The sequence below is a fragment of the Podarcis erhardii genome (assembly GCF_964252035.2).
Source record: "Podarcis erhardii genome assembly, chromosome: 14".
NCBI classification, from domain to species: domain Eukaryota; kingdom Metazoa; phylum Chordata; class Lepidosauria; order Squamata; family Lacertidae; genus Podarcis; species Podarcis erhardii.
Window position 1 is genome coordinate 42,118,581 of NC_138503.1, and position 27,856 is coordinate 42,146,436.

The 27,856-nt window shown below is 43.2% G+C and overlaps 1 protein-coding gene and 1 long non-coding RNA gene across 3 annotated transcripts; both read right to left on the bottom strand.

Annotated features, from left to right (window-relative positions):
- Positions 1-5,306: 5,306 nt before the first annotated feature.
- On the bottom strand, positions 5,307-27,856 carry GET4 (guided entry of tail-anchored proteins factor 4). 2 transcript variants are annotated; one of them, XM_081840004.1, is made up of 9 exons: positions 27,627-27,856; positions 18,609-18,687; positions 17,746-17,827; positions 16,472-16,621; positions 9,322-9,460; positions 8,359-8,499; positions 8,196-8,271; positions 6,130-6,202; positions 5,307-5,729 (listed from the first exon to the last, which is right to left on the bottom strand). In XM_081840004.1, the coding sequence occupies exons 1-9, from the start codon at positions 27,776-27,778 to the stop codon at positions 5,641-5,643; spliced, it is 981 nt and encodes a 326-aa protein (XP_081696130.1). In that variant the 5' UTR covers positions 27,779-27,856; the 3' UTR covers positions 5,307-5,640. The 2 variants fall into 2 exon arrangements, with proteins under 2 accessions (XP_081696130.1, XP_081696131.1); XM_081840005.1 differs by lacking the exon at positions 27,627-27,856 and adding an exon at positions 27,256-27,290.
- LOC309329421 lies at positions 10,006-16,465 on the bottom strand. Its single transcript, XR_014151151.1, has 2 exons — positions 14,133-16,465; positions 10,006-12,590 (listed from the first exon to the last, which is right to left on the bottom strand). It is a non-coding gene; the product is annotated as an uncharacterized lncRNA (long non-coding RNA).

The window sequence follows — 27,856 nt, forward strand, 5'->3', positions numbered from 1 at the left end:
TTTTATTCTGTGAGACTAAAGCAAGCTAGTGAAGCGCAGAAGCACAAAAACCCAAGGTGTGGAACAGAAAAGCCCTGGGTTCAATCTTACTTCTATTATGAGCTCACCTGAAACAAAGAATCTTGAAGACCTTATAATGGCATAAGCTTTCTGCATCAGATATATGAAGAGCTCTCAGCTGTCATAGTCACATAATAATAATAATAATAATAATAATAATAATAATAGTAATAATAATAATAATAATAATAATGTTGTATTATAACAGGGGCTACCACTCCTGCTCGTTCTGCTTGCCAACCACATACCCATCCATCCACACACTGGTGCTGAGAGAGTAAATTGCAAACTGTGAGGGTCAAATGGCAATGAGATGCAAAACATAGTCTACAACACGACAATTAAAGCTTAAAACAAGCACTGTGATTATAGACAAGGGCAGCAACTGGAGATTACCCTATGAACCTATAATTGGTAGGCAAGCTGTTCTTTTAATATATGTAATACAGGGATAAGGTCTGCCTTAAAAGGTTGGTTGGGAGGATGTGATGGGTTACAGAGGAGCCTGTCTGATTAGCTGGAGAGATCTGGCATACTTGCTTTCTTATTCAGAGGTCCATGAACACTCCAACACACCATTTTGCTAGGACAACCACACAAAGCAAACACGAAACCCTTGCAGATAGCGAAACTCTTGGGAATGCATTGGAGATTTTAGGCTTACTATGAATTATGGAGTATACAAGAAGTGAGAAGAAGGAAATGAAGGGCAGGTGGGGTTCGTCAACTTGGGAAGGTAACCCAACTAGGGAAAGGAAGACACTGATTCTAACCTCGGCTGCCTTGCAGCTACACTCATTCATGAGAAAGGCTTTGGGAGTAAACCCTGTTTTGCAGGACATCTTCGCGAGAAGAAAAGGCTAAGCCGAGGCGTAAACCTACACAAATCCACAGTGGAGTCTGTAAGATCATTGGATGGCGCCTTTTACTCCTCCTTCTGGCAACTCCTGAAGCCAAGCTGGTGCCAAGCATCTTACTCTGCTTTCCTTTGGGCCAAATCAACACAGCTGAGGGAGGTCTTGTCATCTGGGCAGCCCAGGACCTCCATACACATTGCCCAGGCTTGCATCCTGGGGAGGCCACTATGCAGTTTGTCTTCACCTCCAGAGGTGTACTCCATTGTCTCCCAAGACAGACAGATGCCAACAAGGAGAACCAAGGAAGGTGACTTATCTTGCCAAGGCAACAACTCTCTAGGGTCTTTCTTCTCACCAGTTACTTGATTCTATTTGAACTGCAGATGCCAAGGACTGAGCCTGCCACTTCCTGCATGCAGGGCAGTGGTTCTGCTATGGCGTTGCGATTCCCTACCCCACCCAGTGTTAGAAATTCAGATATATAAGCTAGGTGCCAAATGGCTTTGTAAACCAAGGTTATAGTCTGGCCTAGTTGCCATTTTTGGGCCAGATGGCTCAAAAACCACATTTTTCAATATGACTTTTTGGTTGCTGGAATTCATTCTGATTGTGCAGATAAACTGTAACAGATAGAATTCTACAAGATGTGTTGCTAGTATGTTAAAACAGTCCAGATCCAAGGATCCCCAGACATGCGCCTTCAGATGGTGATGTCAGACACCATCCTGGCACCCAGGCATCTTCACTTGGTCGCAAGTGGCTGGCAGCCAGGTGCAAAATGGGCCTGGCACCTGGCGAATTTCAAACACTGACCATCACCTGAAACCAGCTGGGGTCTTGCACAGGGCTCCTCTCATCTCCCTCACTTCCTTGGGCAAGCAATTCTGAATTCCTGGAAACTGCACAGTTGCTGTGGATTAAATCATGTCAGTCATGCTTACTATTATCACAGGAACCACTTGGTACAAGCTTTTGGTCTGCACATGGATGCATGCAATCATACCTGTCCCAGCTGATTTGGAGAGAACCTTGCATGCAGTTCGACCAAACAATATGGTGGGCGTAGGGATGAAGAGGGAGAATTGTTTCCTAACACTCCACACTATGCATTTGCTGCTGTTAAAAGCAATTCAACATTGGGGAGGGGTGTTGGACTCAGAGATAAGAGCCCCTTTTGTTTCTGAAAACAGCAAGAAGCCAAGAATGAAGGCTCTGGTGCCACCTAGTGATTCAAAATAAAATACAAAAGCATCCCCATGTGACAGGTTTTCAAATTAGGGATTTGGATTTAGCTTGGCTGTTGGCGTCTCTCTCCATGTGGGTTTTTCTTTTAAGGAAAAAACCCAGCAACAACCCACACAAGCTGCTAAATGTCAGCAAGACATTGGGAGGAGAAAAATGAATTTTAATCAGCGTAAGAACCTTGAAATAGGCTACCGATTGCAATTTAGGCAAAGCATGTACAAAAATCATGAGCGCCATTCATCAAAATGCTTTGTTTCACAGCATGAACCTGCTCATTCTCAGCAGTGGGTTGTACAGTACAGGTGCATATTCCAAGTTACCTTTGTGCAGATTCTCGAATCCTTAAACACTTTTGCCAAAACTGTGCTTTGGGAAAACTTGAAGCTTCTCACTGAAATTAGTGGTGGCAGATGAAACATTTTGCCCTCCCTAATAATCTTCCCTTACAATGTCCAACTGTATTACTACTACTACTACTACTACTACACCTAGATTTAAAATATATATATAAAGGCCCCACCCTTCAGATTACAATCTAAGAGACATGACACATAAGGAAAAAAGGGATGAGAAGGGAAGAGGAAAACAAGCCAATGAAAGAACCAAAAACTTTCCCCTTAGCTTAATGAACAGTTAAAACAGCCACTAAGCCTAGGGACAAGTCTAAGGAGGCAAATCTAGCCAAATCAATGGGAGTGGGGCCTGTTGCCTTACCTCTCTGAAGGTCAACCATAGCTAAAGAACTTGGTTTATGTTCAGGCTTGAATAGGGCCAACAATGGACTTCCCAGTGCTCCATATGAAGAGAGGATGTGCCATAAAATGTGTCACCAAACGGCAGACTTTGTGAGGGCTCCACAGAAAAAGAGGCAAGAAAAAGGGTTCTCTAGAAAGCACGGAAACTGCAACCTTCACGACGCCATTTTCCCCAGCTGCAGAATACTCCCCCCACCCCCACCCCGCTTTTACGATTAATGCTGTCAAAGAGATTCAAAGCCAGAGGAGGCAGCTTGTCACATAGAACCTGCAGCATGGTTTTGCTATATAGAAGTAGCAACATACGACATTGTGTGCCAACTACAAAAGGCAGCCTCTCCCAAGGTGGTGCACTCCAAAGGTTGTTGGACCAGAATTCCCATCAGTGGAAGCCAGCATGGCCAATGGGAGTTGTTGTCCCACATCAGCTGGAAGGCACGAGGCTGGGGAGGTCTGGTTCAAGGGTTCATTTAGTAAAGGTAAAGGGATCCCTGACCATTAGGTCCAGTCGTGACCAACTCTGGGGTTGCGGCGCTCATCTCGCTTTATTGGCCGAGGGAGTTGGTGTACAGCTTCCGGGTCATGCGGCCAGCATGACTAAGCCGCTTCTGGCAAACCAGAGCAGCGCACGGTTTACCTTCCCGCCGGAGCAGTACCTATTTATCTACTTGCACTTTGACGTGCTTTCGAACTGCTAGGTTAGCAGGAATAGGGACCGAGCAACGGGAGCTCACCCCGTCATGGGGATTCGAACCGCCGACCTTCTGATTGGCAAGTCCTAGGCTCTGTGATTTAAGCCACAGCACCACCCGCGTCCCTTAAGGGTTCATTTAGACAACTCTTAATTTTAGGCGTGATTCTGCTTTTCTACATGGAACAGTATCAAAGCTGCCTGCCTGAGAATTCGTATTACGTGCTGCCTGAGCAGGCAATCTTCCTCAATACACCTTGTTTCCCATGAAAACTATTTGCGGATGGGTAACAGATGCTGCCAACTTTCTACATCTCACTAGTTCTTACCTAGAGCAGGCTCACAACAGCAGCCACATATATAGTATTCTGGGAATTTGCCTCCAGGAACTGGAAAAGCCCTTTGCAATGAACAAGAGCCAATTTTTGTGGAAAGAAGGGATGTAAAGTATGAAAATGATTTTGTTTTATATTGTCAGGAAACAAAGGGTGTGTGGCATACCAAAAAGGATTACAAAAGTTATTAAACCTGTAAGAAAGATGGAAGATGCAGATGCAGAAAGGCATGAAAAGCAAACACCCTCTAGATGGACTGAATGAAAGGACTTGAAAGTATCTGACAACCCAGGATTGGAGCAGCTGCATTTCTCAAGCCAGAAGAACCAGTTTGCCTACTGCAGAAACAGCAAACCCTGCAAAATCATTGCTCAAAGATCTCATCAGAGACCTATAAAACAGCTGATCCACAACCATGTTCAAAAGCCAAGAGCAGTAGAGATCCCAGTATAAAGTATTTATTTAATACTCAACAATTAACACAAATTCATCCTTTTATTTTTATTTTTACAGTAAATAAAAATGTATTATTCCCCCTCATGCATGATCACTGTATTAATCTAAGCCTTTTTAAAATTTTAAATGTGAAAAAATAAAGTGTTTCCCCCATTTCATCTTTTAATCATACCGCTAACATCTGGTGTTGTGCATTAATGGAGACAAGATGTAGAATTATATTAAGCCTAACATGTGGTTTGCAGTTACTTGTAATTTTGTTCTTTTCTTTTTTTACATAAAGTGTTAAAATGAATCAATAAATCATCCCATAAAAATAAATATTGAACAAGAAAGAACCAAGAGGTCTGCAGCTTCCCCTTCTCCAAGGATCACCCTGTTTCAAATATTTGCATGCTCTGTTTCGTTTGCCAAAATGCAGGGTTTTGGCTGGGTTGTAGCAAGATCACTGAATGGGTGCAGGGGGGGGGGGGAATCTGTCTCTCGGGGAATGAAAAGTATTTCAGCCACAGTACATATACATACAGTGTTAACTGGACTCAGAGAGGGTCTACTTTGATTAAGCCTTCGGATTCAAGTGATCCACTCGCATTAAATCACATATATTAAGAGTGGAGCAAGACCTTAAAGATGATTTGGTCAGTTCACAGCCCACACGCTATATTCAAAATCACCCTGGGTTTCCAAATCATATAATTTTCTACAATGGAAATTAATTTGGTATTTCTGCTTGGGGTTTTGATTTCTTTGGCTCATCTTGAAACGCTTTTGGCACCGGGTCTACCCATCATCCGCTACAGCAATTACAACTCTGCATTTTACGGGGTCCCTTGGTGACAGTTAAGCGCTTAATTTATTAGTTTACTGAAACAAAAGTATAGTTTTTTAAAAAATGTAAAGCAACAAATGTGTGTTTCAGCTTTATTTAGTGTGACTGTGAAAAGAGGGAATACTGCTCATGGAATCACAGAGAAGGCTACATCTCAGTCCATCACCAGCCAGCGTTATCAGAGGTCCACTAATGATCACACCAAATCAGCTCTCTTGGCTACCCCATTGCATTTTTACATAAATAATATAGACCAAAACATTATGAACATCTCAGCAACCTTCTTTTAAATAGAACAGAGGAGCCCTTTGACCTGTTGAGAAACGACTGCAGGACTCGTTCTCAAAGTGTCTTTTCTTTCTTTTATCCCCCAGTGAGTACATGGTCAGATTCCAAGCTGCTCTGGAAGGTCTCAATCCAGTTCAATGGGGCTGCTGTCTTCCTGTCCATCTTCCGTGTCATCCTCCTCCCCAGCTACCATCAGGCTGTTTAAAAGATTGCCTAGGATGGAAGTACAGGACAAGGGGAAAGTATCAAGAAGCGGCCATTTTCGAATGCCCAGTGGAAGGGCAAGTTCCCACATTCTGTTTGAGAGATATGCTGAAATGACAGCTGTCACTTGGTTGTCTGCCAGGGTTGAGTAACCTGGTGACGAGACACTAGTGTTGTGTCAAACATGCAGCAGGAAACATTGGATTAGCTGACAGGTAGCTTTCTAGATTGAGGGACACTGTGCTATTTTTCTGACAAAATGCAGACTGCTGTAAGTAGGAAAACTGGTGTCAGTACACACAAGCCCTAAGCCCTGTAAGCTACTGTACTTCAGATGACAATGAGTGACAAGCATCCAGCAGTCTCTTTTCATTTAGATTATCTTGTTTATCTATGGTGTTAAACTCACCTAATAGTCCTCCATAGGATGATGTTTGTTTGGGTGGGACACCAAAGAAGAGCTGTCCTATTCTGTCTAGATACTAAAAAAGCACAAGAAAGAGGGAATGTTATATTAATAATAATTATTTATACCCCGCCCATCTGGCTGGGTTTCCCCAGCCACTCTGGAAAGCTCCCAACAGAATATTAAAAACGCGATCAAACATTAAAAACTTCCCTAAACAGGGCTGCCTTCAGATTTCTAAAAGTCAGATAGTTGTTTATTTCCTTGACATTTGATGGGAGGGCGTTCCACAGGGCGGGTGCCACTACCGAGAAGGCCCTTTGCCTGGTTCCCTGTAACCTCACTTCTTGCAGAGAGGGAACCACTAGAAGACCCTTGGAGCTGGAGCTCAGTGTCTGAACGACAGGGGTGGAGACGCTCCTTCAGGTATATTGGGCTGAGGCCGTTTAGGGCTTTAAAGGTCAGCACCAACACTTTGAATTGTGCTCGGAAATGTACTGGGAGTCAATGTAGGTCTTTCAGGACCGGTGTTATACGGTCTCAGCAGCCACTTCCAGTCACCAGTCTAGCTGCCGCATTCTGGATTAGTTGTAGTTATTATTGTCGTTATTGCTGTCTCAATTCAGACACCACACAAAGCCATGGTTTGCATTTGTAGATTAGAATCCAAACCACAGCTCAATCCTCCAAATGTACTACATATTAACCACTGTGGAAAGCTATTTTCAGTTTCCCACCACTCAGCTCCATTAAGTCCATTCCTTAGTCTATGACAATTCCCTAAAGGAGAATTAACGGCCATAACTATGGTGTATCAGTTTTGATACGCTGCCAAACTATTATTAAAGATCCTTAACCATGGTTTGATGTTCGACTGAACCACAATTATTCCTTCACAGGGAAAACCAATTAATTTATAGCAACAGAATTACACCTGGTTTGCCTCTCCCCACCCCATTCCCTCCATTCTCACTCTCACAGATCGCATTACTACTTTTTGGGTGCAGCATTGCAGGTGTGAGGCTTAACTGCCAATGTCAAATACATGCAGTGCAGCCATGAACTTGCCAGATGACTTCAAGGCACACTGCTATTCTCTCAGCTTCAGCACCTCTATCTGCAATCTGGGGGATAGTAATATCAGCAGAGGCAGATTTAGGGGAGCACAACTGATTCGCCGCAATGGGTGCCACAACAATGACTTAGAAAGCAAGAGGTGGAGGACACTGAGATTTGGCATCATACAGGACACCACTGAAATTTGAAAGCCCAAAGTCTGCCACTGATATCAGCCTACTTTACAGTATTAGTGATATGTGAGGTGCTTTGAACACTTGAAAGTCCCATGTAAGTATCACCCCCTCCTGAATTAGTCTCTACACACACACAGTGCTTTGTAACCCTGATTTAGAGGACACTGAAAGCAAGGTTGATCTGCATGCTATCCTTTAAGGTAGCCTCTCTAAATAGCAATCATCACCATCATAAAAACCACCTGTGGCCCTGCAGATGTTACCTACTGGCCATGCTGGCTGGGACTAATGGGATTACAGTGGTACCTCAGGTTACAGGCACTTCAGGTTACAGACTCCGCTAACTCAGAAATGGTACCTCGGGTTAAGAACTTTATTTCAGGATGAGAACAGAAATCGCACGGTGGTGCTGCAGTGGCAGGAGAAGGCCCATTAGCTAAAGTGGTACCTCGGGTTAAGAACAGTTTCAGGTTAAGAACAGACCTCCAGAATGAATTAAGTTCTTAACCCAAGGTACCACTGTATTTAGAACATCTGTAAATCTCAGGGTGGTTCATAAGATTAATAACATGGTTTTATTTCAAAGTGCTTTTACGCTGTCTGATTCCTAGAGTTTATGATGCGGCTGGTTTTTTTTTAATAAACTAAGGTAAGTTGTTTCTGAATCCAATTTAATTGCACTGTTGCTGCTTTATTGTGTTGTGAAGTGCTCTGGGGGGGGGGCACATATGGGACTGAAAAGCACAGAAGCAAAATGAAAGTTTATAAAGGTGACCGTAAAGGAATTAAATTCCACCAATTTAAAAGTTAACTTACTTCATTATACATAGGATCCCTCTTCAATGAAGGTTGATACTGTTCACACAATACTGTAAATACTGTTAGTTTTCCTCTAAAAAAGAAGCAACAGAGAATGTAAAACCAGGCACAAGGGCAAAAAAAGACAGCATTGTGCTTTGCGGCTAAAACAAAACCATACCCATCAACTGCCAGCAGCAGAAACCAAATGAAATTGAGCAATGGCTGTACAAAGGGAGGTCCTCTTTCTATGGAAGGATGCTTCTGTGTATAGGTCGTAAAAACCACTAATGCACTGCTTTTGTTCTTCAAGCACAGGAATCTGAAAAAAAGGAAACAGAATTTTTGAAGTTATGAATAACGTCAAAAGGTTTAGAGAGGAGCTATGTACAATATCAGTGCTAGGACAAGAAGAGCTCAATGAGCTTAACACTCTTTAATGTTTCGTGCTCAGAGCATACCTGAAAATTTGCATATTAAGCAGGTCACCTTCACAGTAACCTCTGGCGTCACCGCTATTAATGTATTAGAGAAGGGAAATTAAGGTCGAGAGTGGAGTCTTGCGTTGGTGGTAGAATGCTGTCGCTTGGAGGACAAGACTGGGTGCTTGTGGTTTAAAGTCCACCTCAGCTACATTCTCACTATTCTCTCATCTCAAGAGATACAGAGGGTAATAAAATTGACCTACCTCATGGGTTTGCCCATGAGCACAGGGTTCACAGTCCTGCTCTCTGTCCCTGCTGGGGAATGTGTTGGTGAAGCAGCAGCAAGCAGGATTGAACCTTGCACATCTATGGGTGTCACACAGTGATGTCAGCTGACAAGTAGGTGTGTTTCTGGGCCAGGTGGGTGTGTTTCTGGGGAAATGGCTTTGTGGGCCAATTTGGAACCCTTGGTGGGCCAAGATTAGTCTGTGGCACAGAGCTTGTATACCTTTCTGCTCCTTTATTTATTTAATGGCTCACATTTGTATCCTGCCCTTCATCTAAAGATCACAGGGCGGTTCACAACATAAAAAAAAAAAAATGAGAACACCATATACAAAACAAAAGAAAACCAATAACCCATCCTTCCCTTATGGCTAAAAAAAGTTATCTGAGCAACCACACAAAGCATGTAAACAAATTAAGAACAAAACACATACTGTAACACTGCCTGAGCGACAAACATGTCCACTTCGCTGCGATAACCCCTGGATGAGGAATATTCTACCAACATGTTTGCACATCCTTCACCGTCTGTGGAGTGCAAGAAGTGATACCGAGATTCACAATAGTTTTGCTCTGGAAAAGAAGTTGAAAAAGAAAATCAGTTTGCTGTATATCTCTCTCTCTCCCTGTGTGTGTGTGTGAAATATGTATATAACAGTCTCAGTTTATATTGGCAAGGTGGAAGCCATTTTACTTTTCGAGAATATTGCAAGATTTGAACAAGCCAATAAAGAAAGTACATTATAGCATGCAACATGAAGGTTGGAATCCCAAGATATGAGTGAGGTTTATTATTATTTTACAGTGGTGCCTCGCAAGACGAAAATAATCTTCGTCTTGCGGTTTTTTCGTCTTGCAAAGCACCCCTATTAGCGGCTTAGCGCTATTAGCGGCTTAGCGGCTATTAGCGGCTTAGAGGCTAAACGGCTTAGCGGCTATTAGCGGCTTAGAAAAAGGGGGGGGAGAGCGAAAAAAGTCGCAAGACTCGCAAGACGTTTTCGTCTTGCGAAGCAAGCCCATAGGGAAATTCGTCTTGTGAAGCACCTCAAAAAACAGAAAACCCTTTCGTCTAGCGGGTATTTCGTCTTGCGAGGCACTCGTCTTGCGGGGCACGACTGTAATTCAATATTCTAACGCAAAATATTCCATATTTTAAAAATGTTGCAAGAAACTGATAAGACAATAATGCAGTGGTAAGTTACTTCCTTGCACATTCAGAACAATAATAAAATAAAAGGTATCTTAAGAAATAGATGCAGATTTCAGCTGTTTTTGCTGTTGATGACATTGCCCTGATGGTCTTTGACCCAGAGACAAACCTGTTGGAGGTCATCAGGGAAATTGAAGCATTTGTTAAAATAGCCAGATTGACCATCAATAAAACTAATTCAGAGCTGCTATGTTTGAACGTCCCCTCAGAATTGCAAATAAGGTTACAATTCAAAACAGGCTTTAAACTTTGCCCACATCATATTAACTACCTGGAAATTAATATCACAAAATCCTATAGTACAGAGCCAACTTTCTGTCAATGGTGAAGAGTATTAAAAAAAAAGGGGGGGGAGACTTTAAAACGTGGTCCAAGACATCCGTGTTGTGGATGGAGAGGGTAGCATCAGCCAAGATTATGATATTGCCAACGATTTTATTTCTGTTCCAAACTTTGCCTATATGTACTGATACTCTTAAGAAATGGCAAAAAATGATTGTAAACTTTGCATACGACAGCAAAAGACCCAGACTGCGCTTAACAGTGTTGTATCAATAATCTCAGAGGGAAGGGGCAGGGGCCTACCAAATCTGCAAAGATACCACGATGCTGCCCACATACAAAATGCCTTTGGCATGATGCACAACATAAAAGGAAAGGCATGGGTGCAAATGGAATTTGATAAAGCTATGCAACACAGAATCCCAAGCATACATTTTAAAATCCATAATAAAATTATTCTAGAAATGACTAATTGCAAAAGGCATTTGCAAAAGCAGAAAATATGGCAGTCTTGGGTCTCCAAATTAGCCCCACCTATATCACCACTAATCCCATCCACATTGCACTTTTACTCACCTGAAGGAAACCTATTTGATGTAAAATGGAAAGGAAAGGGCTTATACAGACCAGGTAATCTCTACGAAAATGATAACATTCTTGGAGCAGAATAAACTATGGAAAGTTTGGGTGAGGTCAACAAATTTATTTCAAATCCAGAAGTTAATTCCCAAGCACCATTGAGACTTTTAGAAAAATTAGTTTTAAATGTGGCTGAGCATTCTAAAAAAACATTATATACTCAATGATCTTGCTGTTGGGCAACATTCAGCCACCAAACAACTTTGGGAAACAGACTTAGGTACTGAAATTGAAGAAGCTGACTAGAACAACCAAGGGGCAAAAAGCCCTTTAAAATCGGTATCAACATGTGTAAGAGAAAACTCCTTTAAGTTCATTGACAAGTGGCATATGACTCTCTTAAGACATACATAGAACATCTTCATCTACATGCTGGGCAACTGGTAGAACATTCCACATTCCATGTGGAGGACATATGAACTAGTACAACCATTCTTGGAATCAGTATTTGCTGAAATAAGTAACAATCAGAAAGTATTGGGTAATGAAAGTTTGGGTCAATTAACAATGCTTAAGGAAGGGCAACTTGCTTCATTATATAACGAACTTACTACTTTTCTTCTGGTGGCGGCACAATTACTAATAGTGCAGAATTAGAAAGGACTTGAATATCTGCGTATCACATAATGGAGATAGGGCATACATTTTATTCGGATAAAAACTTAAGAAGAAGGTATATGCCTTGAACAATATGTATGATGTGGATGATTTTATTGAAGTTTGGCAATCCTTCATAAAATACTCCAACCACGCATGTATCCATGGCAAAATCTTATACATTAATCTTCTGTTCCAGGGGAGGAGGGTAAAAATGGGAAAAACATCTTGTTCTGCCTATAAATTGTTGAAAACTAGTAAAATTTTATTTATTTAAGAAAGTTTATTCCTTGCAGATCATAACAGGCTGGTGAAAGCAGACACTTTAAAATTATTAGCAACCACCATCAAGATAAGGACCACAAGAATGCCCTAGTTTTTAGAATTGTATGATTTTAAAATTCTAATTGATTTTGGTGGTTTTATCTGCTTAGCATCATTCTTGTGTTCATATTTTGTATACAAATTGCAATGGCTGGTGCTTTTATTTGGTCTGATAATTTTCCCTGCTTAGTTTTTTGCATTTTATACTCTGACTGCAAAGGCCTGTGACTGGTGAAAATAGAATACCTATCTCTCAATTATAAGTTAATAATTAGTTCGCTATTTTAGATTTCCTAAAATTAATAGATGAATAAATAATTTTAAAATAATTCTTCTGAATTTTCCAGGTATCATTAAGAAGGAAATTAAAAAACCTAAAAAAAGGAAAGTCATTAATTAGATTGTTCCTAGCTAAGTATGTTTTTAATCGAGGATGCCTAATGGTCTTTGTTAATGAATTAACAAATGCCACTCTCTTGTCATTCTCATGTCTTCCCTTTCTTTTTCTTATGAAATCAATAAATTTAACCATATAGGCTACATCCCAGATTCTTAAAAGGCGTTTTTCAAAGGATGTTGGGTTGACCTTTCTCGAGTTGACAATTTGGCCACTGTCAGTAAATGTATTAACTATTATGTCTTTCAGGTAGCCTAGATCAGTGTTTCCCAACCGGTGTTCCGCGGCACACTAGTGTGCCGCGAGACGTTGCCTGGTGTGCCGTGGGAGGGAGGCGGGCGAGTCGGGCGGCGAGAGGCGGGGCGGCGGCGGCGAGCACACGCGGGGCGGCGAGCGAGCTCCCTCCCACATCCCATCGCCGCTCGCTTCGGTCGGCCGCCCCGTGCTCCGCGCTGGTGTTGGCCAGCCTTGCGCACCCGGGGGATCTCCCCCCGAGAGCGCAAGGCTTGCGGGCGGCAGCTGGCAGCGCGGAGCACGGGGCGCCCTTCGGAGGACGCCCCGTGCTCCGCGCTGGTGTTGGCCAGCCTTGCGCACCCGGGGGATCTCCCCCCGAGAGCGCAAGGCTTGCGGGCGGCAGCTGGCAGTGCGGAGCACGGGGCGCCCTTTGGAGGACGCCCCGTGCTCGGCGCTGGTGTTGGCCAGCCTTGCGCACCCGGGGGATCTCCCCCCGAGAGCGCAAGGCTTGCGGGCGGAAGCCGGCAGCACGGAGCACGGGGCGCCCTTCGGAGGCCGCCCCGTGCTCCGCGCTGGTGTTGGCCAGCCTTGCGCACCCAGGGGATCTCCCCCCGAGAGTGCAAGGCTTGCGGGCGGCAGCTGGCAGCGCGGAGCACGGGGTGCCCTTCGGAGGCCATTCCGTGTTCCGCGCTGGTGTTGGCAAGTCTTGCGCACCGGGGGATCTCCCCCCGGGAGCGCAAAGCTTGCGGGCGGCAGCTGGCAGCGCGGAGCACGGGGCGCCCTTCGGAGGACGCCCCGTGCTCCGCGCTGGTGTTGGCCAGCCTTGCGCACCCGGGGGATCTCCCCCCAGGAGCGCAAGGCTTGCGGGCGGCAGCTGGCAGCGCGGAGCACGGGGCGCCCTTCGGAGGCCATTCCGTGCTCCGCGCTGGTGTTGGCAAGTCTTGCGCACCGGGGGATCTCCCCCCGGGAGCGCAAGGCTTGCGGGCGGCAGCTGGTAGCGCGGAGCACGGGGCGCCCTTCGGAGGACGCCCCGTGCTCCGCGCTCGTGTTGGCAAGCCTTGCGCACCCGGGGGGCGCATGGGGCGCCCTGAAACAGAGGGTTCCCCATGCTGCGGACTGTAGCCTGCCGCCCGACGCGCGGGGCGCCCTGAAGCAGAGCGCCCCTCGCGCCAGGCAGACATGGGCCAGCCCCACAAGCTCGGGGACAGCGGGGAGGCGCAGCACCGCCATCCCACTGTTCCCCGACCTGGTTTTGGGTGGGGGGGGGGGAAATAAAGGAAAAAAATTTTTCCTTTATTTCCCCCCCCCCCAAAAAAGTAGGTGCGTCCTATGGGACGGAACGTCCTATGGGACGAAAAATACGGTACTTACTATTTCATAATAAAGTAATTATAAAATACTTTCTTTGTGTTTATTTGATGCCTATTAAAGAGAGTTACTTTATATATAGTCAATATAGGCACAGAGTTAATTTTTTAAACATTTTCTAATGGTGGTGTGCCTCGAGATTTTTTTCATGAAACAAGTGTGCCTTTGCCCAAAAAAGGTTGGGAAACACTGGCCTAGATGAATGATTAAGAGATCAACAGACGTCTCTTAACTGGTGTTATTTTCCATTTCGCTTATTATCAGAACCAAATTTCTAATTTGAGGGCAAGCCCAAAATATAGTTTAAAAATGGGCATGATATCAGTTACATCTCCAACATTTATCTGTTGTGTTTTTGTATATTCTGCTTAGTTTTCATAAAGTTAAATATTTCCTGAAGAATAATTTATAAAGAAAAAAAAGATTCAAACAGAGTGTGAAATGTGGATTTTATTTCCATTTCCATGCTGTATGTGGAATATTGTCATTAACCTCACCTTCCCATCTACCTAGGAAGGGATGACTAATAGTATCTAAATTTGCTGAGATTTTACATAGCTGACCTATAGTGTCTTTGATTGTTAGTTAGTTAGTTAGTGCAGTCACTCAATGAGTTATGCTTAGCACTTATGGAGGTCACTACCTAACTTATTTGTAGAGACTAAAAATAATGCGAGGCGAGAGTTGCCAGTATCAGCAACTCTGTGTTAATACATTTTTCAACATATTTGCAATCTCAAATTAGACCATAGTCCTCTAATATTTTAAAATTCCCTAATACTTGTTTATCTGTCAGTTTCTCATTACAATAAACTGCAGTGTAAGGTGATGAGCCAGGTCTTGATCTATTTTTATAAGTATAGGAAATTTTAAATAGAGTGCTAAAGCACGGATTAGATTGGATTTGAGCCAGATCTTCTCTAGTACATGTAGAAAGGTGTTTAATAGGTGTGGAAAATCTTTGTGCCGCCAGCCTGGTAGCTTTATCTAAAGTAAACCATGAGGTTAAGTGGTGCCACACAGCTCTGTAATCTTTCACAAAACACAGTAAGGTGCTACCCTATTTTCATTTAACTGGCATAATGTTCTACTTTGTTTTTAAAGTTTCTAGTCCATATGAATGCACAGAAAGCCTGAGAGTCATTTCGGAGGGTTATCAGAGGTCAGACATATGCAAGATCCCTTATCCGCCCTCCCTCTACATGCTCCACTCTACCCACCTGCCCCCTTCTCCCCACTCCCTTCATATTTCTAACAGGTCAAACAGTGGCTGATAAAATTTTGTTAGCGACAAACTATGAACCGAGTAAAAAAGAATTACGAATTTCCTTGAAATGCAGCTTGAATTTGTGTGGAGGGTGGAGACAGCAGCATAGAATATGAACAAACTTTGGTGAAGGGCTGCAGCTCAACAAAAGGACATCTGCTTTGTATGCAGAAGGTCCCAGGATATATCTCTGGCAGTTTAAGGGAGGGCTGGGAATGTCCCCTGCCTGAAATCCAGGACAACTGCTGCTAGTCAGTGTAGACAATACTGAGCTAGCTGGACCAATGGCCTGACTCAGTATATAAGGCAGCCTCCTACGTTCCTAAAGCTGAATATTCTTTAAAATAGAATATATGCTGTATTTTATAACATATGTACTACAATGTAGTAAGATACTGAAATACATTCATGTTAAAAGAAGTCTATTGAGCAGGTGTCAATACTGTATGGATATGAGGGATCGGAGGCCTAAAAAAATCTAGAGACATGCTGCCAAGTTCTAATTTATCTCTGTTGTGTTCATCCCAGATTTAAAAATAAAGCAGACACTGAACACACACTAATCCAAGTTGCCATAATCTCAAGCAATCGGGCCAGACCAGGTTTAGTATTTTACAAGCCAAGATCTTTCACTCCAGTCTGATAGGCTTCAAGGCTGAGCATTAAAACAAGACATTTAAAAGATGCAAGCTATGCTATGCTCTTGAGAGAGCTATTTTAAGTATTCCCACCAGTCTGCATGTGCCAGTTGGGACATATAGACCCACCCTCAATTCGATAGCCCAGATCACTTTGGAGATCCCTCTCAGTTTCAGAAGTGATTGGAAGTGCAGTATGGGAGCTGCTCTTCAAAGTCCCTTTTAGGGCATAGAACTCTTTTTAGATCTAGGCCACAGTGGCCTGGTACACCAGTCACAGTAAATCACAGTTCATGAACTTGCCTTTCCTGTTTGTCTCATTAGAGCACAGCGGAAGCAAACCACAATCCCTGGTCTCACATTATGTCCAAACCAGGTACTGTGGTCTGTTTCGCCCACTACAGATTGTGGTGCGTTGGGAGCAAAACAAATGATTACCCTGAGCTTGTATGTAACGCTAAGCCATGGATCATGGTTTGTTTCTTCCTGGCATGAGCAGGGAGGAATAAATTGACTGGGTTCAGCATATTCATGGTAGAACATTACATGCAAACAAAGCCAGTATCTGGATCTTTTGAAGAGCAAGCAGCCAACCAACTTAACGGCTACTTACATTAACTGTTCCTACCTTTCCACAGCGTGATGGCTAGCAACTGATGTAATTTTGGATGCCCAAGTTTTCCTGATCCGCCACTAGACCATTTCAGCGCCCTGGAAACAAAGGCCACTCTTTCAGGTGAATTTGGATCCATCAGGCTGAAGACTTTGGCCAGGTTCTCTAGAAGCAACCACAACAAGCAACACTTAGCTGAACATTCTTTTAACGGCAACTGCATCCTTTTTGTTTAAACACAAAGGTCGTGTAAAATTACCAGAATATACTCAGTTAAAACGTCTTTAAAGCGTGAGTTTCTTTAGATAGAAATCAGCAAGGAACACCTAATTGACCTCTCCGCTGCAGTGCAAGGAGCCACACCCTTTCCTAATATGTGATGGCATGTCAGGGGGCAAGTTCCCTTGTTGAATGGCTTAACACAGATGTTCTGAATCTACCATAATTTCAGGCAGGTGAAGAGAAGTCTATCTTCCATCAGAGGATGCTGTCAAGGACCAAAGCCTGAAGATAGAGTTGGGTTGCAGGACACCAGGTAAGTTGCCAGGTTGGCAAGCTACAAAGCTCTTTCTCTCCCGGCCTTCATTCTGTCCACAAACCCCTGGATCAGTGGTCAACGTGGAAAAGACTCTCCAAAAGATTTCCAGACGGGCAGCTTGTGTGAAGAGCTATATCAACTGCATGCTTACCGAATCAGGCAGTCTGATAAGTAAAGGGCAAAAAGGTCGACCCGCAAGCAGTGAGCGCATCGCCAAGCAGACTGGAGAAGTGGCTGTCCATCAAAACGGCAGAGAGGTCAATTATTGTGCAGACATTACAGGTTGTGCCTGTGTTGGGGAGAGGAGAGTGCCAAAGATCACGCTCCACCTACAAACAACTCTAGTTTACTCAGAACCATGGTCAGTTCATTATAATAGTTTATTTTTCAGTAACTTGGCATCAGTCGACGATAGGTCTGGCAGAGGCTTCTAGCCATGGTAGCTCATGTTTGGTGTTCAGAAGCAGCATCTCTCAGGTAAGTAAGGCAAAACAACAAAAAGCGAAGGATAGCTATCACCTTCACACACAGTTTGTAAGTTGTCAGAGCCACCTGGCTGGCCACTGATGGAAATAGTGATGGACTAGATCAGAACTGTTCTGGTCCAGGAAGACAATTCTTAAGTTCTCCCAACTCAGGATGACAGAGGACCAAAACAAACAAAAAAAGGAATCAAAGCACTTGACGCTACTGCTTACACCTCAGAACTCTAGGTGCACAACTATGAAACAAAAACCAAAGAAGCTCTTACCTAATAGCTCATCTGTAACTTTTGCATCTGATTTCTCTAGCGTCTCTAGAACTAGCATGGACAAATCAGCAGCGCTGTTTTGCTAGAAGATACAAAAGAAACAATACTGAATAGATTCAATAAACCATCAACATTAAGAGGGCAGGGTGGGGGGTGTATATTGTATATAAATTGTACATAATTGTATATAAAAACCCCCCACTTGGATTGTGTCATTAATGTTGCTTGGACTAATTTCCCCAAGAATTCTGAATGGTTTTATTCAAACCAGCACAAAAATGCTAGTGAAGGCTATCTTTATATTCTATTTGTAGAGAGCTTTTGCAATATTCTAAGAATCAATTATTTAGGGTGTGCTTATGTCTTACTTAGGCTGCTGCTACCACTCATTCAACAATGCAACCATGAAGCCAGGCAGCTCCCCATTTTTCTAAACTTAAAAGGTTTCTCTCTAAGGCAGTAGTGTAAGAGCTGAGGCTGTGCACACTGTTGTATCAGATACTCTCTTCCAGCCTTCAAAGATTTGGGGGGGGGGAGGAAAGAGGGGCAATCTGAGCAGCTGTTCCAGAGTTGCCCTGTGCTATATATTAAAATACTTATTGTTTGGGCAATAATGATCCTCTCTCTTTCCTAACTTCAAAGGGCCACTAAGAGAGAGACATAAGCACAGCAGATGCATTTGCCACCTCAGTGCTTTCCCAGAGTAACTGCTCATGCACCAGGTAAGCGCATAAGTAGCAGATTGTTAGGCTGCTTTAAAACTGCTGCAGTTGGCCACAACCCAGCATTTATCAGGGCATTCCCACCGCTATCTTTCAGTGTTCAATATTTATTACATTTACACCATTTTGAATGGGTCTTACTTGATTGTGACTGAAGAACAAGAGGGCCCCCGAATACATGAGTTCTCTAGCTTCCACATGTTTGCCTTGTGACATGTACCTGCACATGGAGAGAGAAAAAAAGAGTGAAAGGTATTCAGAATACAGCAGAAAGAGACAAGCTAGCATATGTTTGAAAATGCTTTGTACTGAATGGATTTTTATCTTTTAAATCATGAGATGCCGCAGACTGCAGGAACAAACAAAAACTCATGGAAGGTGTTCACGAGAAATGTATTTTGAATTGCCCCTCAATCTTAGGGGGCCAATTTACACAGGTACCCACCTAATGAGAGAATGTATGCATATGAGCATTCCTTGTTCTCAAAGAAGAAAGCAAACTTCCACCCCACTCAACCCTCCAAAAAACCAGACTGCTGCACACAGTGTTCTTGGCATCCCATTGCGCATCCATATATTCCTGGCGAGGAGAGATGCTCCTCTTGCCCACCAACCGAGAAGACAAGAAAACCGACAGAGAGAAGACTGCGAAAATCGAAACAAAAAGCCAAACAACACCTAGTATGTAAATGAAGATTCACCACATGAATAAGACAGCATTATTTAAGAGCTATTTTCCCACTGAGCTGCCACTCAGCTGTCTTTGGCAGCAGCACCAAGCCTTAAAAAGAAATATCTCATTTATTTTCTCTCCACAGTGCAGAAAGCCCCCTCCAGCCATGGCTTGTCAGTATTAGCCTCCGAGGAAATAGAACCTGCTCTCTTCTTCTGCAGGTCAATGTCTGCAGGAGGATGGAGGCGGCTATCTCTAATCCTGACCGAGTGGCCCCCACAATCCCCTGTAGCCTTTTCCTTGCACTTTCAAAACCCACCACACCCTGCCACTGGTTCCAGCTTTCCTGAATTTGCCAAGCCCCTGCTGATTTCTAGACACCAGTGTTATGTGCACTGCATTTACAATGAAGGGGTCCTTCAGGCTGCTGCTTTCCCATCTAAAATCCCCAAGCAGGGTGTGGCATATGGCAAAGCAGCAGTTAACAGCAGCTGAAATAGACAGCCTCGGTAAATTTGGACAGGCAGTAAAAGTGTGACCAGATGGCAACGTGGGTTTGATACTTGCATGCCAAACCAGAATCTCAGGAAGATGGCATAGCAGGCAACCTCAAAATGCAGACACTTTTTTTGGGGGGGGGCACATGTTCACTGTGTAGTAGCCCTTGTCATATGGGCTGCATGACCAAACAGATCCTATGCTCACTAACACCTGCATCATGGATGGGATGGAAATAGCAAATGATTAGCACCACATAGAGCAGCTGAAGCATGCAGACTGCAGGTGTTTACAGTGCACACATCTGTCTATCTTCGAAATTGCTGCACCCTAGGAAAGCTTCAGTACCAATGCTCCTGCCCTCAAAGATCAAAATCATATACCATATTAGCTCAAGCTATTCCATACATTCTAGAAAGTACCTTATTTCAGAACCTTTTCATTCAGTGTAGAGATTCACCCCAACTCCTTATAGCCTGCAAAATCGTTACCTAATGCCTACAGAAAGACAGTTTCCTTCCAAAAGCCACCATCTTCTTCCAGCACACAATTCTGCTTTGCTGATTATATGAGATTCCCCATTTCAAAGCACTTCTCAACTGCCCCCATTCAAAGTGATTTTGCCCCTTTCTACATACTAGGATAAGGCAGAGGTACAGAAAAGGGTTTTTTGCTCATGGGAACTTTAGGATTCATGGTCACTATTTCAAAGTATCTGTGAGAAACCAAACAAGCATAGCTCTATATGAAACAACTGCTTCCAAGCACAAGAACATAATGAAGCTTCCATAGAAAAGGGCAGTTTCCCAGATGAAGCACATACCGTAGTTTGCTAGAGGGCAGACAAAAAATTATGGGTATTTTCGGTGTAAAAAAGGGAGTTTTAGCAACCCTAAACATTCTCCAAAATATCCTGGGGTTGCGTTTGTGATTTGCACTTTTTCTTACTGCCATTCTCTGCAATTGCTCAGCCACACTGTTGTTTTTTAAAGCCATTTTAAAACCACATTCTTCCTGCTGATCTCTGAACTAGTCAATTAAGGAACATGCATTCAGAATTATAACATCAGGGCACCATATAGTCAATCCTGAGATCACAAAGACAAATCAGAGAGGGTGATATTTACTCTGTTTTGCAGCCCCTGATTTATTGCCAAGATTGGGGATACAATTCACAAGGGGTAAATTGATTTGCAGTTCTACTCTAGTTTTGGTTCAGTCCGAATCAGATACAGTTCTCCCGAGTGCATCAAATTTTCTTTCTTTTTTTCTTTTGCAAAAACATAGGTTTCTAAATGGTACAGCTATATGTGAAAATAGGCCAGGAAATGGGCAATACTTAATGAAATCACAAAACCAGAAAAAGGCTCCTTGATTCCTTCCATAATTATCCGACAGTATTATGCAAAAATGGAAACAGATTTGTTTAATATGCTTACCTTGCAGAGGTCACCAAATCCCATTTTTCTTGGCACCGAATTTGTGCAGTGCCCAGTATCACAGCTCTGATCATGGTTTAATCATAACCTTGACTGTTTTACTAAGAGTCCAGAACATTATTTTCCACTGCTCTGGAGTATCGGCATAACTAAGAACATCAAGCTGATGTTATGCTCCAATTACAGTAATAGCTCCCAGACTTTTTGTTTCATCAGTTATGTTTACAGAAATGACACAACATAAAACAAATGGATGAACTATAGAAGGAAAAGCCTGCACCTCTCAGGTTTTCTGGAATTATAAATAATATAGCAGAACTGTAATTAACTTTGCAACCATGCAGTTTGGAGAAGATACCATCCACAAGTTTGCTATGCAGCACCTGAAAGCACCCCAAACCACAGTGGTACAAAGAGGGCTGGTACTGCCCAAATCATCACAAGTACCACATCAACATATTTCCAAACTTGTCACAATGAGATCTACTTTTTATCAATTTATCGTCGGCACAAACTCAAGGACATCCTTGAGACCTAACGTTCAGATGTTTATAATCTAACAAATCCAACAGCTTAGGTAAATATGCAGTGATAGGGGTGAGGAGGTACAGAAAACAAAACAAAAAACAATTTCACACTCTTAACAGTTCACAGATGATTCTATGACGTCCTTACAATATGTACAATTGCCATTTCCTCTACAGTAGTTTTCACTAGCGTTTGAACTACTTAAACAGATACCCTTACACAACATCTGGGACATGAGCTTCTTTTGTGATCGTTCAAGCACTCTTGAGCCTTGCCCCACACTGCTGGCTTTCAACAGAATTCAAACTGTGCACTCAATGCCATCTAAAGCATCCTAAAACCTACCACTTCAGACCAGTTCACAAAGGACATTTCAAAGGTTTCTTGTATTTGCTTGTCTGTAAATAGAATTTAAAAGTGAACTAAGTACTTTTAACAAGCTCATTCAACTGCCTTGATCCAAATAAAAAGACTTGTGTGCCAAATAAATTTTGGCGTGTGTATCTCAATCTTGATCAGAAAATGGAAGGCTATGCCTAGCATCAGTTGTCTATGCTCTGGTTAGATTACACGAAGACAGTTAGGCTACCTTTGAATACAGTTTGGAAACTACAGGTAATGCAGAATTCAGCAGTCAGATTGCTGTCTGAGACCCAAAGGTCTGAGAATATTACACAGAAACTGGCCCAAATGCACTAGCTACCAATTAATTTCCATGCTCAATTCAAACTGCCATATGTGGCCAAGGACCCCAGTACCACAAAGACCACCTTTCCCCACATGAACCAACCCTGACCCCTATAGTCTTCATCAGCAAAAACCTTTACTCAGGCCTTTAGTTGTTAAGCTAGCCTCTAGTGTGGTGTCATCTTGTGCATGTGGGGAGGAGTAGGGCTTGTCCTCATTCTAATGTGGGATGAAGATTTTAGGAATGTTGTATTGTACATTGGTTTCAATATTCTTGGCTTTTAATTGACTGTATTTAACTCTTTTATTTTATCTCATTAAATCACTTTATACTTTTTTGTTGTATAAAGCAGCTAACAAACAACTTTAAATGTTATTGCAACTTGTTTGCTGAAAATCTCTTTATACCCAGGCTTCAGCTTCCATTTTCTATAAAAATCATGTTATATATCCCCATATTTCTACAAGCTGCTCTCAGTGACAAATGATATATCAACCTTTTAAGGAATCCAACCTCATTTTATTTTCCATTTCAAATGAGCGGTTCAGTTGACTTAATGTACTGCAGCATGGATCTATGTTTCAGAAATGACTTGATCAAGTGTCCCAATTTCTCAAATCTGCAAAAAGCTTTGTATTTGCAGGGTAAGAGAAATGGGCCCGAGGAAGAAAAAGACAAAAGCTGAGACATGCAATTATCAACCTTAACCTGAGAGAAGTAAAAACTTACACCATAATAAAATAAAAAGGTAAAGGACCCCTGACAGTTAAGTCCAGCCGCGGATAACTCTGGGGTTGGGGCGCTCATCTCGCTTTACTGGCCGAGGGAGCCGACGTTTGTCCACAGACAGTTTTTCCAGGTCATATGGCCAGCATGACCAAGCTGCTTCTGGCGAAACCAGAGCAGCGCACAGAAACAACGTTTACCTTCCCGCCGAAGCGGTACTTATTTATCTACTTGCACTTTGACATGCTTTCGAACTGCTAGGTTGGCAGGAGCTGGGACTGAGCAATAGGAGCTCACCCTGTCACAGAGATTTGAACCACCTACCTTCCAATCGGCAAGCCCTAGGCTCAGTGGTTTAGACCACAGCGCCACCCACTTAAATATTGAAATACTGTAGTTAATATTTAAGGTTCTACAACAGTCCAATGTTTTTGCTACAACAGAGTAGCACAACCAACCTCTCCAGAAGCTGTAACCTCAGAGAAAGGAACTAGCAGATAGTACAAACCCCTGTTCAACCATGATGTTCACTAGGCAGCCTTGGGCCAGCTACTCTCTCAATGAAACCTCTCATGGGTTGTTTGTGGGGATTTAACTCAGGGATAGACAATGTGGGGTGCTCCAGACGTTCTGGACTATACAACTCCCACGGATAATGCTCACAACTGGCTTTTTGCAGACAAGAAAGATAATTTCTGCAATAGCTGGTGATTTGTGATTGTAATGGAAGCATAAATGCCCATGTTCCCAATATGCCTTGAATATATTTCCAAGTGCCATAGAAATATTTTCCCAATGCAAGTTATGCCTTAATATAAATACTTCAATTTCTCTGATCTATACTGTATAAGGATTTGTATCAAATGGGTAAGGAAATGAGACAAGAGGAAGGTAAAGAGGGAAACTGAGCTGCAATTATCAACTCCAACCTGAAAGTACAAAATACCAACTCAGTTAGCTTGAGTCAATGACACCTTTGCCATTTTTCTACCCATCAATGCATTTACCATTGCCTCAAACTACTGCAATTACAACCAGACCTCTGGGGAAATATTTGATCTATGATAGTGCTTGACTCAGCTCACACATTAAAATATTTTCCCTCTTCTAGCTGCAAGACTCAAGGCAGCAATAACAATTTCCAATATGGCCAGAAATTGAATCCCTTCTCCCACTCCTGATAAAGAACAAGGTTTCTTCTACTCTATACCTCTTGTCTGAAGTAATGGAACTTGGATGTAAATGCTTCCACCTTAACCTGTTTTACACCCTGACCTCAAATGCATCTGCTTATAATCCCAAATATCCTCTCCATTATCCCAGTACTTCAGGTTGACTGGGATACTGGCTGCATGTTAAAGATAACTAATCAAAAGATTATACTTACTCATTAACACTTTAGCTATCCTGTCATACACACTACAATGAATTTGTTCCAAGACTTTCTGTACAGGTAAAATGATTTCTCCTGTACAGAATGCCTTATTTTAACTGTGCATCTTTACTTGCTGGCTTTGTTTAAATATGTTGCCATCTGCTGCAAGTTCTAAAGGTAAAGAGGTTAAGTAGTTCAACCATAGCTGTCAACTTTTCCCTTTTCTTGCGAGGAATCCTATTCAGAATAAGGGAATTTCCCTTTAAAAAAGGGAAACGTTGACAGCTATGAGTTCAATTGAAAAGAAAAAAAACTATAATCATGCTTATAATGAGAACCAAGTGTCGTGAAAAACCAATACCATTTATTTCCAACCAATACCAAGTGACTTACCTCCCTGCACCCTGCATTGCTAGTCTTTTCCACCTGGTCTGGGAGGTTGGGGTCCTGACTGACTCAAGCTACCAAAGCTGAGGTTGCTGAACAGATTCCTGAGTTGCAGTATTGTTTAGGGGTTTTTGTTGCTGTTATTGATAATAATTTTTTGTATCTTTCTTCTTAGATCTTATAATGATTTATGTGGAAAGTCTTCAATTACGGTTGTGTATTTTTCAATGTATTTTATTTATCTGTTGTGGTTTATGTATCCTTTTGTTATGTTTGTAATTTTTTTAATCTTTTCATGTTGGTAAGCTGCCTTGACTATGGTTTTAACTATGGAAAGGAGGCATACAATTAAATGATGATGATTATGAAGTAGGTATACAAAGTATACAAAGTAAGTATACTTTGAAGGCTCCCAGAGTAAGAGTTACATTGTGTCATAGATTTTGTCAAGCTGACGCCTGCTTGGTCAGATACATCTGATGAAGCAAGATCCAGCCTACAATAGCTTATGAAACAAGGCATTTCTGAATCTTAAAATAAACATAGCTTTCCCTTCTCAAATATCACTAAGATGCCTATCCACTTGCTGGATATAAAAGGTGGTTGTAAAATAACCAATGCCTTGCTAGATCAAAGAAGTCTATCTAGTTCAGCAATGTGTGAGCAGCACACTTTGTGCTCTCCCCACAGAGTTCTCAGTGGTCGACTGCTTCTGAAAAATGGAAGCTCTATTTAGCAGTCAAGATTAGTGACTGAGAGCAACTACTTCCTACGAATTTGTTTAAGCCTTGTCAGAGCTACCCAAGTTGGTGGCTGTCCCAAAATTCTGTGGAATAGATTCTACTCATTAAGTGATGAATGAAGCAGCAATAGTTCCTTAATAACCTACTGCTAATTAAAATCACTGGCTGACAGTGAGTGTTGTACTAAGCAAGATTAAAGAGAAGTAGCTGCACCACTTTGACTGATGATGGTGACTGCAGATGGTGAAAGCAGCCACGAAATTAAAAGACGCCTGCTTCTTGGGAGAAGGGCAATGACAGGCCTAGACAGCATCTTGAGAAGTAGAGACATCACCTTGCCAACAAAGGTTCGTATAGTTAAAGCTATGGTTTTCCCAGTAGTGATGTATGGAAGTGAGAGCTGGACCATAAAGAAGGCTGATCACCAAAGAATTGATGCTTTTGAATTATGGTGCTGGAGGAGACTCTTGAGAGTCCCATGGACTGCAAGAAGATCAAACCTCTTCATTCTGAAGGAAATCAACCCTGAGTGCTCACTGGAAGGACAGATCGTGAAGCTGAGGCTCCAGTACTTTGGCCACCTCATGAGAAGAGAAGACTCCCTGGAAAAGACCCTGATGTTGGGAAAGATGGAGGGCACAAGGAGAAGGGGACGGCAGAGGACGAGATGGTTGGATAGTGTTTTCGAGGTTACCAGCATGAGTTTGACCAAACTGCGGGAGGCAGTGGAGGACAGAGGTGCCTGGCGTTCTCTGGTCCATGGGGTCACGAGGAGTCGGACACGACTGAATGACTAAACAACAACAAAGCTGCATCACTTTGCTACAACAGAAGAAAATGCTAAAAAGACTGCTATTCCCAGTTACTGGTACTGCAAATGCTTACTGCACTTACCAGGTCTACATTTCAGCTTTGAACAGAAATGTCACGCAATGTATAACTCTTGCATTCCATGGTCTTTTCAACCCATTGTTTACTGTCCTTGCCGCCTCACCCCCAAAGCATGCCAAAATATATCTGCCAACTAAGGATAACCATGCATCTGACAAAGTGGGCACCAACTTACACATGAAAGCATTGGCACAATAAACCTATTAATCACTCTCTCACTGAATATATTACACAGGGCAATTTAAAATGCATTGAACAGCCCTTCTGACCAGTTTGCACCGGATCTTGGAAGGCTGCAATTAAAGCACTACAGCCACATTTCCATTGCAGTAATTTAACACATATATTAAAACTCATAAAGCAAGATGAGCTGGCTTCCGCCCTTTTCAGCTGCTCTGACGTGAACCACATTGCATCAGGGCAGCAGAGGGTGGATAGCAAAGCTGTTTGCTTTAAGCCTTTAACATCTCTGTTTCGTAAGTATGTGTATTTGTTTTGTGGGTCTCTGCTTGCGTGCAGGAGACAGTGAGAGCAGTTCACTAGTGGAACGTTCTCCCTCGGGAGATCCTGGACTCTCCTTCCTTCGAGGCTTTTAAGCAAAGGTTGGATGGCCATCTGTCATTGATGCTTTAGTTGTGATTCCTGCATTGCAGGGGGCTGGACTAGATGGACCCTGGGGACCCCTTCCAACTCTACAATTCTCTGTTTCTATGGTGTGTGTGTCTGTATATAGCAAGCTTCAACATCTGTTTTCTAAGTATGCGTATATGCGGGGTTTGTGTGCGTGTATATAGGAGCATCCACCCACCCACCCACCTACCTACCTACCTACCTACCTACCTACAGGTACGTATACACATACAGACGACTCTAAATGCCTCACTCATTAACTCTGCCCCCCCTTACTCTCCCTCCAGCTCTCTTCTGATCCGGAGTTTCGCATAGATGGGGAGACACACCGAGAGCCCCCTCCTCCCTCCCGCGAACCCCGCCCCTTTTCTCGACCAATAGAGCTTCGGCGAATCGAGAAAGGCAAGAGGCTCAGCCAATCGTATTGGGGAAAGGGCGGGGGCGTGCGCGCGGAGGACTACTGGTGCGCAATTAGAAGCGTCTGGAAAGAGGCGGGGCGAAGCCAGGAGTATATTCACGGCGGCGCGAGGGGGGAGGGGGGCCTATGTGTGAAACGAGGCGCGAGCGGCGCCCCGGCGTACCTGAAGAACAGCGTCCGGTACATCTGGTGTGCCTCGTAATAGTCCCCTTTCTCCACGCTGGCGCGGAGTTTGCCCTCGACGCGTTGGACGCCGCCCCGGTTCCGGCCGCTGACGGCGCTGCCGCCCTTCAAGGCCTCTTGCTCCGCCGCCATGACTGCGGGGCGGGGAGAAACGCCACACAAGACGGCCCGAGTTGCCTCACGCAGCGTGGCGCATGCGCGGCGGCGGCG